Source organism: Macrotis lagotis, chromosome 7 (assembly GCF_037893015.1).
Source record: "Macrotis lagotis isolate mMagLag1 chromosome 7, bilby.v1.9.chrom.fasta, whole genome shotgun sequence".
Lineage (NCBI taxonomy): Eukaryota > Metazoa > Chordata > Mammalia > Peramelemorphia > Peramelidae > Macrotis > Macrotis lagotis.
In genome coordinates, this window is record NC_133664.1 from 1660145 (window position 1) to 1677193 (window position 17049).

General features: G+C 53.6%; 1 protein-coding gene across 1 annotated transcript in view; it reads right to left on the bottom strand.

Annotated features, from left to right (window-relative positions):
- Positions 1 to 17049, bottom strand: part of COL28A1 (collagen type XXVIII alpha 1 chain) — a 67253-nt gene that overhangs the window by 12755 nt on the left and 37449 nt on the right. Inside the window, exons 21-31 of the mRNA XM_074195366.1 lie at positions 16557 to 16628; positions 13990 to 14058; positions 13327 to 13395; positions 11827 to 11895; positions 10852 to 10920; positions 5212 to 5280; positions 3529 to 3597; positions 1688 to 1756; positions 1180 to 1260; positions 1060 to 1095; positions 270 to 306 (exon numbers count right to left, since the gene is read on the bottom strand). Of these exons, the coding sequence (XP_074051467.1) occupies positions 270 to 306; positions 1060 to 1095; positions 1180 to 1260; positions 1688 to 1756; positions 3529 to 3597; positions 5212 to 5280; positions 10852 to 10920; positions 11827 to 11895; positions 13327 to 13395; positions 13990 to 14058; positions 16557 to 16628 (709 nt within the window). The remainder of the gene's footprint in view (positions 1 to 269; positions 307 to 1059; positions 1096 to 1179; positions 1261 to 1687; positions 1757 to 3528; positions 3598 to 5211; positions 5281 to 10851; positions 10921 to 11826; positions 11896 to 13326; positions 13396 to 13989; positions 14059 to 16556; positions 16629 to 17049) is intronic.

A 17049-nucleotide genomic window follows, 5' to 3' on the forward strand; every position in this document is an offset into this window, starting at 1 on the left:
CTGGTCTGGGGGAATGGGGGCTTGAACCTCTCCACCCTGTTGTTAGAAATCATAACAACAGCTGCCAGAATGCCGCCAGGTGGGGGTTCACCACCATCCTGGGAGGGGACCGGGATTATGCCCATTTTACATATGGGGAAATGGCAGGGCTGAAGAGGCTTGCTCGAGGTCACCCAGCTACTAAATATCTGAGGCTGGATTTGAACTTGGGCCTTCCTGGCCCCACCAGCACTAATGGGAATATATTCCTTCCCCAGTTCAAATCTTACCACAAATCTCAATAATCAGTTTGATAATTTCTTCTCTCTGGAAGGAGGAAAGAGAACATCATTCACTTATGCAAAATGCACAGACCCAACTTGGCCAGGAGGGACGGGTTCCCACCAATACAGGTGTGAGCGTGCATGTGCACAGGTGTTGTGTGTGTGTCTGGGTCCTCTGGCCAGCACACCATGGTGGACACGGCAGAGCCTTGCGCACCAGAACTATTCTCATGCCACTCAGCTGAGATCCCGCCGCCTCTGTGGACCTCACTACCCTCCCCAGGCTTCCCCTGGACCCTTAGTTGGGGCCCCAGAGAGAGGCTGGGCTCCCTCTGTGGTTTTTCTGGGCCAGACCCCGACTACAGGACCCCCCCCCCCCCAGCTTAGCCACCCCGTGACCATCTTAGCTGTCTGATGATCTAGTGCTGCCTGGATCCAGGGGGCTGCTGTCCAGGGAGAGCCGGGTCAGGGCACCCTTGTCAGGGGGCACCACTGGACTGGGCCAGCCGGGCAGGAAGGGCACAGCGGGGGCAGCCAGATTGTCCCTAATTCTAATCTCCAATTAGGTGCTGAGCTGTGACAGCCTTCAAGACCCTCTCACGGTCAGCACTGGGAGACCAAGCCAGGCTCTCTATCCTCCAGCCTTTGGGCTTGCTAGCCACATCACACGGAGCCCCCAGAGCCTCCTGAGCAGTGTGAGATGGAGGCCGGGTCCATGGGGGCTCAGGGTGGGGAGGCAGGTCCAGGGGCATCACCAAGGCCAGGGGCCCATCACGTCCACCCGCAAGGTACTCACTGTGAGTCCGAGGTCCCCTTTGGGTCCTGGCAGCCCCTGGGGAGGAGGGAGAGAGCAGCCGTGAGACCCGGGCTGCCTTCTTTAGCCAACAGAACCAAAAGGCCCCACAACCCAGCTTGCCTGTCTTCCTGGGGCGCCCGGCTCGCCGATCTCGCCCTTCTCTCCTTTCTTCCCCGCGTCGCCTTGGCTGCCAGCCTCGCCCTGGTCATCAAGGCAGAGACAGACATTCACTGCAGGCCAGGGACCTGCTAACCTTAGGGAGGGCACCCTCAGGCTGAGGTCCTCTTCAGGTGTGGAGGGCAACTCCACACTGGGACAGCTTGTGTTCCCTTTTCAGGTGCCCATGTCAATGGTCATGATGAATCACAGACATGGAGCTGGCAGGGGAGTGGGGGGAGGTTCTCTGAGATGCCCTGGCCAGGCTCAGTCACCTGAGGGTCAGGGGAAGCTGCCCGGCCCTCTTCCTCCTTGCCTCTCTGTCTCCTTGGCTCTCCCTCCTCCCCTCCTCCCACTCCCCCCTCTCAGATTCTGTCACTGAAGGGCACCTTGGCAAGGAGATAGCTCTGGTCCAGGCCTAAAATTGAGAGAAAAAAGATCAAGAAGCCACGATCCAGTGACTGGCACCTACCTTTTGGCCAGGCAGGCCGTGGCCCCCAGCACCCTTCTGGCCCTGAGGGCCTTGGGGCCCCTGCTCCCCCTGCAAGGACAAGGGAAGAGCAAGCTTTCTCATCATTCTCTGAAGAGGAGGGCAGCTCCTCCTGAGCATCCCAGCAGGTGCCCAGGTGTGGCTCAGCCGATCCCTTGGGCATGCCCGCGGATCCCCGGAAGCCTGCCACACTCACCCATACCCATCCCTCTGAAGGCTCCAGGACAACGGCTTCCACCATTCACCACAGCCCCTGGTGCCCCTCCCACCATACCTGGCCACCAGCGCCTGCTTCTCACCTCACCTCCCTCCTGGGGGGGGCAACTCCACCCCTGGGCTGTGGATTTCCGGCCCCCCTTCCCTCTTCCCAGGCTCCCCTAAAGCTGCCTCCCTGGATGGGGAAGGATCTGGGGGGGTGGCACACATGATTATTTTCACAAGTATGTACAAGTCTCTACAGTGGCCGTCTGCCTCTGCCGGCACCCTGCTCCCTTCTCCGTGCCAGGCCCCCTGAGGGCAGGGGGGCTGGCATCATCGCCAATCTCTCAGCTCTCTCAGCTTGGCCCCTTGCTCCCTGCCTCCCCGGCTTGGGTCCCTCCTCTGTGAGATCAGAGCCGGAGCAGATTGCAAAGATCATGAGGCCAAGCCCTCATTTTATCAGTGGGGAAACTGAGGCTCCTCTCCGGGGTTACGAGGCAAGGGGCGTCTGAGGCTGGGTCTAGCCCTGTTCTTCCCTGCTCCAGGGCTGCCTGGGAAAGGATGAGAGTCAGCAGGCCAGAGCCGCCATCCCCAAGCCCAGGGCTGAGGCAAGATAATGGTATTTGGTATACAGTCGGTGCTGCACGGATGCTAATGAGGACGAGTGTGTGGAGGTCAGAAGGAGGACACCACCCCTAGAGGCGAAGGAAGGAGAAAAAAGAGGGAGAGCCAAAGGGGGCCAGGGGAGGGTCTGTGCCACAGGGAGGGCTGGGCACCAGGACCACAGACTGAGCCTATGGAGAAAGGGGAGTCCACAAGCACTTATTAATCACTGACTGTGTAGGAAGCGCTCTGCTGAGTAAGCCCTGAGGGGCAGAGCAAGGCCCCCCCCTCCGCCCCAGCGCCTGGATCATGGAGCCACAGAGGTGACCACGGCCACGGGGGACCCCCCGGGCGGCTCCCAGCACGGTCTTCACTGACCGTGTGCCTCATAACGAATGATTCATCGTGCTCCAGGCTGTGACGTGCACCTGCGTATTTTGACTGATGATTACCCTGGCTCTGTCCTGTCTCTCCCGGGTGAATGTTAGCCCCTGGAGGACCAGGCTGTTTTGTCCACCTTTGTCCCTCTCGGGGGCCTTTGCCGTGTCTTGGTCATGTGGTTTCTCCATCAATCTTTGCTAAATTGACTTCTACAAGAAGCTTTGGGTGGGGGTGGGGGGTGGTTCAACCCCCCCTAAATGTTTCCAGGCAAAGTATTTGACCGTCAGTATGTGGATACTTGTCTCATAAAGGGGGAGCCCCTGTCGAGGGTGTCATCTCTGCTGGGGTTCTAGGCTCCTGAGACTGAATAGGCCCCAGCTCCCATAGTCAGCAGGGGTGGACTAGGCCATCAGAGTCTCTGCTTTGAGGCAGGCCTCCTCAGCAGGAGCTGGAGGGCCGGGACGCATGGGGTGGCCACCTGGAGCCCCTCACAGGCTCTCGGTTGGCCATCTGCTAAGCAGCTCGTGACCTAGAGGAGACGTTCTCTGAGCCAGCCTGCTAAGGTCTGTGGCCGGCCTTCATTCCTGCCCCCAGCCCCACTGCCTTCTCCTTGGTCCCCCAGAAAGGGTCAGCTTACTCACCTTTACCCCTTGTGTGCCATAGCCCGGGGGGCCTGGGGGGCCGGGCAGACCTTTCTGCCCAATGACACCCTGGGAGAGAGAAGAGGTAAGAGAAATATGCTGGTCTCTGATGCCCCCCCCCATCATCATCCTTAGCCCTGGTCAGCATGAGCAGAGGAACAGCTGGGAAGGAGGTAAGACCCTGCCCTCTGCCTCGTCTGTGCTGGACATTCAGGGATCCCCCTTCTCCCCTCAAAGGGCCTGTGCTCAGGAAAAGGTTATTCACACTAAAGTGTAATGGACTGAACTGGAGACTCACCCTCCCAACCTCCCAAACGCTCCCACCTGGGGGGATCCACCAGCCCATGTGAGAGAACCCTCCCATGAAAGGTCTGGGATGTTTAGACGACGGGGAGTTGAGGCAAAGGCCTGGTGGCCGGCTTCACTCTGCGGAGAGGAGCCACGGAGGGGCAGAGGTCGAGAATCCCAGCATCTCTGAGGGGGAAGCCCCCAGGGATCCCCTCTAGGCCTCCCCCAAGGGCTGAACATCAGCCTCTCCTGGACAGGGAGCTCACCACCTGCCCCCGGGACAGCTCTCACTGCCCTCCCAGCTTCCCCTTGCCTGGATCTTCTCACCAGCCTGTATGTTCCTTACACACCAGGCTCCTGGGCTCTTCACACATTCACACACAGGCGTTCATATGCACTAACACACACACACATATGCCCACACACTCACACCCATTCTCACCCACTCACACACGCACACTTGCACACCTTTACTTGTTGCCCTTAACTGGAATCAGAAAGTCCCCAAAGCTGTGGTTTCTGGCTGGTGGGGGGAAGGGGTAAAACCTCTGCTAGCTGAAGGCCCCCAGCACTCACCCTGGCACCTGGCTCAAGGCCCAAGATAAGTCAGGCCAAGTCTGATCCTGGTGGCCTCTGGTTTGGGGGACCAAGAGCCCACGAGAGGAAAGAAGAGAGAGCTCTCCTCCAGCTCTAGCCCCCTCCCCTGCTTTCCTCTCCTCTCCACTGCCATCTCTGTCTCTCTCTGTCTCTGTCTCTCTCTCTCTCTGTCTCTCTCTCTGTCTGTCTCTATCTGTCTCTGTCTCTGTCTCCCTCTCTCTCTCTCTCTCTGTCTCTCTCTCTCTCTCTCTCTCTCTCTCTCTCTCTCTCCTCTCTACTTCTCTGTATCTCTATCTGTCTGTATTGTCCTTGGTTGGAAGGGGATAGGCTGCAGGACTGACCACCCCTGGGGCCACTGGGACCAGCTAACTGCCCAGGCCTTTCCCAGAAGCATCTGTGGCTGTTCCCAGTGGAGCCCAATGCAGGGCATCTCTGACATCCCAAAAGTCCCTTCTTCCTCCTCCCCACTCCCTCCTCCCTCCTTCTTCCGGGGCCCTCAGTGGTGGCCTCAAAACCAAATTCAGGGGATGAAGGTGCCATCTTGAGCATCTTTGACACTACAACCAAATTGCTTAAAGGGGCCTAGACTCTCCGGTTTCCCAATGATGCCAGGTCTTCAATGGAATTTCACTAAAGCTCCTGGGGGGTGGGGACAGTCAGGGACAGAATCTCCATTTTTCTACAAGAATCAGCAAAGACCCAAGGTAAGAGTGAATTGTTTGGGAGAAGTCCAAAGGACTCATCTCTGGGTGGATCACAGCCCAATTTCCAAGCAGTGTCCAGCTGGGCAATGCTGACCTTTGGTCCCTGAATTCCTATGCCCCGAGGTCCAGAGGGTCCAGGAGGGCCTCTCACACCAGGTTCTCCCTGAAAAGCAAGGACAGAGAGATAGTTGGTCATTCCCTCACAAAGGCTCCAAGTTTCCCACAGCACCTACTTCAGGTCCAAAGACTTTTGTTACCCTTTGGGCTGGGGCCCCATCCAGTTTTGGGGTTCAGGCCAGTCATCTGGACCCTGGTGGTTTGGGTCGTTTGCCCATTGCCCATCTTCCCCCATGCCCACTTAGTAGCCATCCCACAGACAGTGACAGAGCATCCTTGTCACTTAGGAAAGCATCCAAACAAAGGGAGCCGGAGCTGGACCAATTAACAGGTTTTTTGTTAGAGGTTCATGCTATATTTGGGGAAACAGAAATTTTCAGATGCCATTTCATGCAGTTACTGCCTCCATTCCCCAAGCTCCTGGTCCTCCCTGCACCTACATCACCAGTTGGACAGGTGCTCAGGGCCCCAGGGCAGATGGAGAAGGAGCCACAATGCAGGAAAGAGTTGTTGGATGCTGAGAGAAGCCTTCTTCTGCCACCCTTTAATGGGGAGTGATGCAGGCTAGACCATGGGGCGGGGGTAGTGGAAAGGATGGGTAATCCTCCAATCCTAACCGGAAATGAAGGCTGGGCTGGAGGGTCAGGCAGATTTCTTCCTTGACTTCTATCTAAATGTCTCCCCTCCGACCAACCCCATCCCTTTTGAAAGCCTCTTGGGTCTGTTCAGGCGGGGCATTGACATGGGAAGGTTGTAGGGCCACCATCTTTCAAGGAAGCATAGTCCAGGATAACCAAGAAGTCACTAGGACTCAGGTCTCATCCCCAGCACACCAGACAGGTAAGGTTGGACATCAGCTGATCAGGACTCTGAACTCAGAGCTAAAAGGGACCCGCCTCACTCCTAGATGAGGAGACTGAACTCAAGGTGGTGGATGGAGTTGTCCAAGATTACCCAGAGAATAAGAGCAAAAGCTAGATTGGAACCCAGGGCCTTGGGCTCCAAAGCCAGAACACTTCTACTGTGTACCATGGTCCCAGGCTTGTAGCTCCAGGAGTGGTCAGAGTCACCAAGAGAATGGAAGGGTCTCAAAAGCAGGGACTGTCATTTCTCACTTTGTATTTCCAACAGTATCTAATAATGGTCTGAATTGACTTGAGTCAGCAGCGAGGTCCGGCCCCGGGCAATATCCCAAAATGGAGAGACCCACAGGAAGGGCCCATCTCAGTGGGCAGGCTCCTTCTGGGCTGTTTATGAGAGGACATGCTCCTTAGCCAAGATGAGAAGCCCTGGGTGGGTTGCACCCTGCCCCAGGGGATGAGCAGCATCACACGAAATGGAGGACTGGGCATTGCCCTCGTCTAGTGACTTGTGGGATCCAAGGGGGAATTCTAGCCGTGTTTCCAGTGTGAGTCAGCCCTCGGTGTTTCCACTCCCACTGGTTTGTGCATACGTGTCAGCTATCATGGACTGGAATGGGAACAGAGGAGGCCATTCAGAAGGTGGGGAATGTTCAGAAGAATGGTGCTCCAAGTCATGGCCCACTGGCTTGCATTCCAGTGGATGACCACTCCGCTCCCCAAATAAATCACATATCTGTACACTGGTCAAGTGTGAGCTGGCTCAGCTTTCTCTTCATTCTCTTTGCTTTGGAACTCTTGGATTTCAGGAATTTTTGTTTTGGTTGATCATTGTACCTAAAATCTTCACTTTTTTGAAGTGTAAAATAATGATGGAAAGTCAGATGGGCCCGCACTGAGCAGACATTGGAAGCAGGGCTCCAAGGCAGGGGTTCATTCTCATTGCCCAAGATGAGCCTGGGCCTAAGTCTGGGTCTGGGTCTGTTCCTATGTCTGTAGCAGAGCTCTCATGAGTTCAACCATAGCTTTCAAAACCTCAAATAGAGACATCCGGATTTCTTTTTTCAAAATCTTGATCAGGGGGTAGCTAGATGGTGCAGTGGATAGAACACTGGCCCGGGAGTCAGGAGTACCTGAGTTCAAATCCAGCCTCAGACACTTAATAATTACCTAGCTGTGTGGCCTTGGGCAGGTTACTTAACCCCATTGCCTTATAAAAACTAAAAAAAAAAAAAGCTTGATCAAAGAGTGACTTTTTCTGGCATCTAGGACTATTCTGGAGAACCTTGGGATGAGCCGCTGCTCTGCCTCCCCCACCCCCCACCAGTTATTGTGCCTCTTCTGCTGCCTAATTACTTTCCTGTATCACGGGAGGACTTGTAATAAAAGACTGAGAGAGCATGCCAGAAAATGATTGGTGTTTGAAAAAGAGATAAAAATGAAAATGGGAAAAGTTCTTTGCTAGAATGAAAGGTTGAGTAGATCACTTGGGACTTTGGGTGTGAGTTTGTCCATCTATAAATTGGGGGAAATTCTCAGATCTCAAAGTGGACAGTGAATGCTCAGAGACAGTTGAAACACCTGTGGGTGCTGGCTGGTGCCCTGTGATTGGAGAACTTGAGCCTGGATTTCTGTTTGAGAGGGGAATGCTACAAAAGCAGTGGACAGCAGGAAGAATCTGTGGGACAGGGGCGGCTAGGTGGCGCAGTGGATAAAGCACCGGCCCTGCAGTCAGGAGGACCTGGGTTCAAATCTGGTCTCAGACATTTAATAATTACCTAGTTGTGTGGCCTTGGGCAAGCCACTTAACCCCATTTGCCTTGCAAAAACCTAAAAAAGAAAGAATCTGTGGGACAGGTAGACAATGCGTGGACTTGGATTGGCACCTAGAGAATGCAAGGAAACAAACCCCTCAAAGGAAATGAAAACTCCTTCCAGAGAGTCATCTGGGTCACAGATTGTGGAGGAGCCAAGGCAGCAGCAGCAGCAGTCGGAGCATTCATGGGGACCCAACCTCAGAGGGACCACCTCCAAGGATGGCAGCTTATACAAGTAAATAAAGTCTGACAGGGAAATGGGCACATCCCCACGGGGACCTGAAATCACTGTAGGGCTGTACCCTGAGAAGAGTCTGTGGGAGAACAAGGGAGCTACTCTTCATGATGAGGACAAGGGGCGGCTTGGGAAAGCTCAGTGATGTTACCAGCATACAGAGGGGGTCCCAGAATCAGGATCCCAGATGTAAAAATTGTAAAAATTGCTACTGCCAACAGGAGACAGACAGGAATAGAGAGACAGATGACTGGCTGGGTAAACAGCCATGATAGCTAGAGTGCAGAGAGCCCAGGCAGGGGTGTCCTCCCCAGCCCTCTCCCCTTCCAGTCCAAGACAGGCAGCTTTGAGAACACTCACCTCCCACCTCACCATGCCATGCTCACAGGCCACCTTTGCTGACAGTTGAGCTTCTTATTTCCCTTTTATTAAAGATCAGCAGCAAAGGGGGATGAGACAGACCCCCCAAATTGCTGAGAAACTACCAAACACCTACAGGAGCAAGCAGAGTCTTCTGGCAACAGGAAAGTCACAGCTGTGCCAACCTGGGCCCTGCAGCCTGAACCCTTCCTGCCCAGCCCTCCTCCACTAGCCCCACTTGGCCAGACCTCCTTGACTGGCTCCTTCCAACCTCCTTCCAACCTGCCATGAATCAAATCTTTCAAAATCTTCCTCTTAGAAATGAAGACACTGAGCCCTGGAGAGATGAAGGACATACTCCAATTGATCCACAAGTATTTACACAGGCCTAGGAATGCCCAGAACCACCCAAGGTTGGCAGGATTCAAACCCAGGTCTTTTGACTCGAAAGCAGCCTTCCCTGGTTGCTTCCCTGCCTCTGTCCATCTCTCTGCTCCCATTCCTTGAGGGACGAATGTCAGGCCCAGTTCACTCCTTGGGCCAGACCCTCAGACCTGATCAAGTTTCAAAACTCTCTTCTAGTTCAGGGGGAAAAAAAGACCAGAGCTGCTGCCCCCTCAGCTCATGCCACTGGCCTCTCCCTGTCCAGTCAGGGTAATACTAGGGGGTGAGAGGCCATGGGATGCAGGGCAGGGAGCGCCAGCTGCTCCCTCCTTCCCTCATCCTGACCCGGACCCGTGGCTTTGCCAAAAGGACCTCCTCTCTCTGGCCTGACAGCAACACACCCAATTTTCTTGTAAAGATGTGGGTGAAGGTCAATGCACACACTGTTAGATGCCCAAGGTGCAACAAGGTGAAACTTGTCTCTCAGTCATGCCAGAGGGGCAGCTCGGTGGCGCCATAGTGCGTAGAGCCTTTGGGAAGTGGGGCGGTGAGGAGGGTGTCAGGAAAAGCTGAGTTTGAATTCGACTCCAGATACTCACTAGCTGCATGACTCTGGCTAAGTCATTTCACCCGTTTGCCTTAATCTCTGGAGAAGGAAATGGTAAACTACTCTAGGATCTCTGCCAAGAAAACCTCACACTGGATCATGAAGAGTCAGACACAGTTGAATGACTGAACAGGATGTGCTCAGATTCTCTTCACTGGCCTGGGGCCCTTGCAAACAGTGTCAGCTTCCAGGAGCCTTCCCATGAAAACCTCGCTGGATCCCATCCAGCCCTGTGGCACCCTCAAGTCTCAGCAATCCCCTGGCTTTGGAAGGACATCTTGTCCAGAGTCCTGCAGGTGGCGAAGGGGCTGCTCAGCCTTCCTGCCTGTGGCTCAGTAAGATTTTCTCAGCTGTCCTTCCACTATCTGGCCAAGGCTACTCACTTGTGGGTGGGTAGCTGGGGGAGGCCCAAGACAGCCCTTCCATTGCCCCCTAAGCCATCTATACTGACTCTTCCACCATCGTTGTGCAGTGAATTGATCCCCAGTAATGCTCTGGCATTCAGAAACTCCAGCTCCACTCTGTTGGCTGTGGGACCATGGGTGATTCATGCTATAAACATCCTCTAAGCTTCACCTGGTCAGGTACACAGTACTATGGTTCCATGAGACAATGCCCCATCGGGGTCACCTCTCCTGTTTCAGATTTGGACAAAGTCTAGAGAGTCCCCATGAAGAAGAGTGTGGGCTGGGGCTCCTGTCCATGGCTATTGGTTGACTGAAGCCCAGGCAGGCACAGATGAGGCTGGTCTTCCCTAGTGGTGACAGGAGGAGGCCCTTTCTGAGGGTCCTCTGCACCTGGCAGAAGCTGGACCCAAGAGCAGGCCGCAGGGGCCTTTCTGTCTCAGGCTGAATATAGGTCCATGGATGTCTCTGGCATTCCCCCTCTAAACATGGTGCTGATGGACTAGGAAGGCTGAGGAAGTTCTGTGCCATTCAATGTAAGAACCATTAAAGTCAACAGAAAGCAATGGCTGCACGGCTCGAACCCATAGACTTGGCAAAGAAGCAGCACTTGGTAGGCACAGAGTGACCACTACAAATCACACTGATGACTTGTGGGTGCAGGGACATAAAGGTTGGCATATCACAAGAAGGCAGTGGGATGGTCTGGTCACAAGAGCAAGGTGCAGCAGAAACACAGACACATACCACACTGGCACTGGAGCCATCTAGGAGGCAGAGACCCAGTCCCTAGTGTGGAAATTCTAGAGGTCATCGAGGAACATGGACAAAGGACACTCAGGACCCATGGAGAGATCCCCTGCGGCTAGTCACAGATTGTGGAAGTCCTGCCAGCCATGAAGCAAGAGACTGTCAGAATCCCTCATGTAGGTGGGCTGCTTCTTCCTTACCTTTGCTCCAGTGTCTCCTATTCCCTGTAAACCCATGGGTCCTGGCAGTCCTGGGAGGCCTCGAGGTCCCTAATGAGAAACAAGGGCAAAAAGAGTGATCTCTCTCAATCTGACTCGTGTGAAGCCAGAGGTGGGCTCTCCTGCCAGTGGCTCAGTCAGCAGCATCCCAAGTCACCTGGTCCTCATGCAGCCACTGCATAAGCCACAGCACATCCCCTTTCCTAGGGGCCTTGCCTTCGCCAGAATGCACCAAGAATGTGCTCAGCAGCTGCCACGTGCCAATCAGGATTGGGGGCATGGAGGCAGGACCCAACTGTCCTCAGAGCAGGGCAAAGGATGTGTGGGATCCGCCTGGAGAGCCCAAAGATATGCAGGGGAGGGGTGACCTGCTGCAGTCACCCAGTCAGCCTCATTCCAAAGACCAGAAATGATGATTACTGATCCAGGGGCCACAGGACCTGTCCTGGCGGATCTGGACAGACCAGTCTAAGGGCAGCAGCAATCCTTGTGGATTCATTCAGCAGGCTGGCCAGAACCGACATGGCTGGGACTCACTTGGGAGCTACTAGTCCACATCTTCCCTTTTGATAGCATAATTTTCACTTTCTTGTTAGAAAAATATTTTCTAACATCTCCATTTTAATAAAAAAAAAAACCTGTTGGCCACAAGCAATAAAAAGTACCGCCCCCCCCCCAGGATGTTGGGTAGATTTAACTTGGAGAATTGGCCAAAAGATGTGAGCAACATCTTAGGGCTAAGACAGAGGCAAAGTCCCAACTCCCATAGGCTCAAGGAGTTACTCAAGGATTTGGGCCTCGTCCATTCTGAAAGGTTAGTCCTCCTCTGCTCCCTCAGCTTCCTCCCAATTCTGGCAGACCTGGAACCACTCAGCACGTTTCACTTCCCACTGATCGTTCAGCCAGAGGTCCCCCCTTAGCAATCAGACTGGAAGGAAAAGAAGCATGCCCACTTACAGCTGCTCCAGGATGGCCATCACCTTTGGGGCCAGGCGGCCCCTCAGGGCCTTGCAGACCTTGGGCACCCTAGGGAGAAGTGGACAGTAAATACTCAATTAGTGACACCATAATCCTGAGCTCGAGATAAGCAGGTCTGACTCTAGTCTGAAGGCCCCCTGGAGATGACTGCAGGCCATGAGTGTGTTCCCTTGGAGTCAATGGGGCAGGAGCCAAAATGGGCACAAGCCAGCTCGAGAAAACTGCCTGGAGAGTGAGTGAGAGCAAAGGGAGCAGCTCCCAGGTCCTAGCTGTGGCCTGGAACATCGAAATGGGAGACCCTAAGATGGTGAAATTCAAGCTGAGACTTTCTAAAATTTAAGAAGCTTAGAGAGGAAAGGCCATGAAAAAGTCAGAGCCCCCAGGTAGGCATTCTAGGTAGGAATCCAAGGAGGAAGGAGACCTTTTCCAGAATTGGTCATGGTCTGTGCAGCCCCATCTCTGCCACAGACCAACTGCCAACAGCCAGGCTTATACAAATGAACTGATCTGAGAGGAGACCAAACTGATGCCAGGTGTGATTGTTGGGGCAGAATAGCCCCTGGGGAAGGGGACTGGGGCTGTGTGGTGGTCAGGCTCACCCAGGGCTTGGGCCAGGAGGGAGTAGGCACAGGGATTGGGAATCCCTTCCCTCCATGTTTCACCCTGCTGCCTTAGACATGAGGAAAAGCAGCAGAGGGAACATGGCTGGAACATGTGTCTTTACATAACATGGGAGCTGGGGAGGCAGGAATGACCACCTCATATTTTCCTTATGTGACATATGACTCAGCTGTTCTGTGTTGTTTCCTCATCTATAAAATGGGCTACCAATAACCCACCTCGGACTGAGTGGCTCCCTGAGCTCAAATCCAACTTCAGACACTGACTAGCTGGGTGACCCCGGGCAAATCATCTCCCCCAGTGTGCCTCAGTTTCCTCCTCTGTAAAGTGGGCTGGAAAAGGAAAAGACTAAAACACCTCCAGCATCTCTGCCAAGAAAGCCCCTAATGGGGTCAGAGTGTGCCAGGACTGAAGAACAACTGCATGGGGCAGCAGAGGCCAAAAGTGCTTAAGGTGCTGGAGGAAAACTCATGAGAAAGATGAAGTCCCACTGAAGGTGCCAAGACTGGACAGACTGACTTAAAGCAGCAGCTGCAGCAGAGCTGGGGGAGGAGTAGACATTTCTATAGCTTCTTACCATTACTGTCACGTTTTATTTTCACAACTCTGGAAAGCATGGGCTATTGTTACTTCATTTTATTGATGAGTAGAAGCAAAGTGACTTATACAGGGCCCCAAAACAAGTGCCTGGGGTAGGATTTGAACTCAGGTCTTCCTAGCTTCTGTTTACTGTGCCCCTTGGAGGAATATGGGGGTTGGGAGGAGGATGGATTTTCCTTTCCTCTGCCATCCTGAGCCCTTCTGCTTAGAACAGTGAGTCAGAGTGAGAAGAGAAGACAGAACATGGCTGAACGGTACCTTGGGGCCACGGATGGAAAGTCCGGGTTCTCCTTTAAAGCCTGGCCTTCCGAGCTCTCCCCTGTCTCCCTGCACGCACACACAAACACACCCAATTATTCCCTACCCTACGTGAAGAGTCACCAGAGAAGACATGAGCTTGGGGAGGCCAGAGCTGTGCAAGAGTCTTCTATCAATGGATTTAAGGAATCACCCAATGGGGCAGTGAGACAAAGCCTGAGCTAGGGACCCAGAGGCCTGGGCAAGGGAACTTAAACAAGCCCTTAGCCCTGACCGGGCCCACAGTTCACTGGACGACGCGGATGCTGAGATTTCCACTCCTGCCCTTCCACAGTCTTCAGTGGGCTCACCAAAGGACAATTTGAAAGGGCTCAGCATTTCCCTCTCCTGGCCCCCCACTCAGATCATGGGGAGAAAACTCTCCCCTTTTCCCAGTCTTAGAAATAGCCATAGCTAGTGCCCAATTCCTGGAGGATGCCAGGCCATGATGCAGGCTTTCTCAAGATCATCCCTTGGCTTCCTTAGACCAGCTGGAGCCTATGGCTGGAGGCAGCCCTTGCCCAGCCTTGTCCCCTGCCCCTTATCCCCTCCATGGTCCAACTCTTCCCCCCAAAAAAAGCTCAGACCACCCTCTACCTCCAACAACCAGGAGATCATCCATACCTTTGGTCCAGGAGGTCCCTGAATTGATGCCCCAGGCATGCCGAAAGGCCCCATAACACCAGGTTCACCCTGAGGGGGAGACAACCAAAAGATCCTCTTTAACAAAGGTCTGAAAACTCTGCCCCACAGGAAAAACACCTGAGGGTCTGGATCTAGATCTAGAAAGGAACTCAGAGGCCATCAAGATGGCCCCCCCGATAAAGTGTGCTGGCAAATGTGGTCACAGAAAAAGCAGGACGTCCTGCCTCCGCCTAAGGTAGCCCCTGATGACCAAGGAACCTGGAGAGACCAGCCAAGGAGAATCACAGGCAGCTAAGAACTCAGTCTTGGCATGAGCTGGTTCTGCCCCCAAAGGTCGGAGGTCTTTGAAGTTTCTGGTGGAGCCAGAGAGCAGGTGACCAAGAGTTAGGTGACCCTTCTCTGTAAACTGGGGTTGGACTAAGCCGTAAGCTGGCACTGAGCTGCTCTGTCACTCGGTGGCATTTGTTGAAATGGTGGTTCATGCTGCCCGTGTGTGTGTGTGGGTGTGTGTGTGTGTGTGCCTGTATGTATGTGTGATAATCCCATTCTATCTTCAACTGGGGAAGCTTCTCAGCACCATAGTCTCCCTCACTGGAAGGCCAGGGACCCCAAAGAGTCTACTGTGGCTCACTGCGGGAGCCAGAGCCTGCCTCCTAGAGATCCACCGCAGCTGGCCCACTGTGGAGACATGTTCCCATGATTTACACTGCCTCTCTACCTTTCTGCTGCTGGTCAGACTTTTCTAAAGAACATCAGCTCGGGGCGGCTAGGTGGCATAGTGGATAGAGCACCAGCCTTGGAGTCAAGAGTACCTGAGTTCAAATCTGGCCTCAGACACTTAATAATTACCTAGCCGTGTGGCCTTGGGCAAGCCACTTAACCCCATTGCCTTGCAAAAACTTAAAAAAAAAAAAGAACATCAGCTCAGTCTTGCTTCCCAAGAAATGACTCCTTGGGGGTCCCTGGCTGGTCTGAGCCTCTCCCTCTATGACCCGAGCCAACCTTCTTTAATGGTTAACCACTCTATCTGTCCTTGACCTTTCTAGGCTGCCAGTCCTGAGCATCAGCCTCTTCTGCTCTCCCAGAGCTGTGGCCCAGCAATGAAAAAGGGGCAAGTGCCCAGCATCCGGAAGCCCCCAAGTCATATTACTAGCTAAGGTTGGCAGAGGTCTTGGTTGAACTTCTACAGAGAGAACTTTTTTGAGGGGGGTTGAAAGGCAATGGGGTTAAGTGACTTGCCTAAAGTCTCACAGCTAAAGTATTAAGTGTCTGAGGTCAAATTTGAACTCAGGTGCTCCTGCCTTTAAGGCTGGTGCTCTATCCACTACACCACCTAGCTGCCCCTTTTTTGTTTTTGCTTTTTGATTTTTTTTTTCTGCAAAGGGAACTTAACCATGAGGCAAAGGAACCTCTCTTTGTCAGATGAGATAATTCGGGCTAAATAGGTCAGCGAGGCCAGAGATGTCCAAGCTGAGGCCATGGAGGAAATTTCCATTTTTTCACCAGCAGTTTGGGCTGGGCCATACGAGTGACTGAGCCTATGGTCTGAGGTGGTTGGTCAGGGTGCCCCAGTGCGCTGGCATGGTGGGGCAACCTCTCCTGGGTAAAAGGCTAACCTGCACCCACTAATCTCTGAGTCCCTAGTTCTGGCTCTGGATGAACATCCAAGAGTCTGATCCCTCCTAGCCCAGCAGCAGCTTGCACACCCCTTCTTGGGGCTTGCACTTGGAGGGCCAGCTGGGCATTGGCTGGTAGCTCTGGGACCCCTCTCTGGGCTGGTCAGGACCAGTGGGCCTTGATTTAAGCCCCCATGCTTGTTGAACAAAGCCCAAGTGATTCCACACCAGATCCTCCAGTGGCACCAGTCAAGCTTGCCCACTCTCCTCTCAGTGGGCCACAGACCACCCCCACCCCATCCCCTCTGAACTTCCACGAAGGCTCTGCTGCAATTGAAGACCTCCCCATACCCACCAGCACCGATAACAATTTGTATTGACTTGTCCAGGGAAATGAAAGCTCTTTGAGGACAGGAAGGCCTGTTTCTCTTTGTTTTTGTACTGGTCAGTTCCAGTCAAGAGCCTGTGAATACTTCAAAAGGGACCAGTGAGCTGAGGAGATGCCAAATCTCCTTCGCTCCCTGCCGGATCCCAACTATCCAGGGCCCAGGTTGGGAGACCTTGAGAGGCTCAGGAGACGTCAGTGCCCTGTAAGCCGGGGTCAGTTACTGCACCTCCCAGACTCACTCTCTCCTTCTGTTAAATGGGGAGAGTGATGCTAGAACCATCTCCCCATGGGATCACTATAAGGGATGTCACCTCAGCAGCCTCAGTTCTAAAGGAGCCTGAGGGGCAGCTAGGTAGCACAGTGGATAGTGCACCAGCCCTGGAGTCAGGAGTACCTGAATTCAAATCCGGCTTCAGACACTTGATAATGACCTAGCTCTGTGGCCTTGGGCAAGCCACTTAACCCCACTGCTTTGCAAAAACCAAAAAAAAAAATTTTTTTAAATAAAGGAGCCTGAACTGTCAGAAATGCCAGAAACATACCTTTGGACCCTCAGGACCCATGATGCCCTTCTGCCCTGGATTGCCCTTGCTCCCTTTCTTCCCTTCGTCACCCTGAAAATGCAAGATGGAAAACGTGAATATCCAGGGACCAAGAGCACCAGTGAAAAAATGACCAATTTTCATGTTTCAAGCCCTACTCCAAATTTCTCCCCATTCAGTGGTCAAAGTGATCTTCCTAAAAGAGCCGGTCTGATCATGTGACCGGGACAGCTGGATGGCCCAGTGGAGAGAGCACCAGGTCTGAAGTCAATAAGATCTGAGTTTGAATCCAGTCTCGGGCACTCACTAGCTGTGTGACCCTGGGCAAGGCACTTCACCCTGTTTACCTCAGTTTCCTCCTCTGTAAAATGAACTGGGGAAGAAAATAGCAAACCCCTTCATTATCTCTTCCAAGAGAACCCCAAATGGGGTCGTGGTGAGTCAGACATGACCGAGACGACTGAACCAGCTCCCTAGTCAATCAATTCCAGTG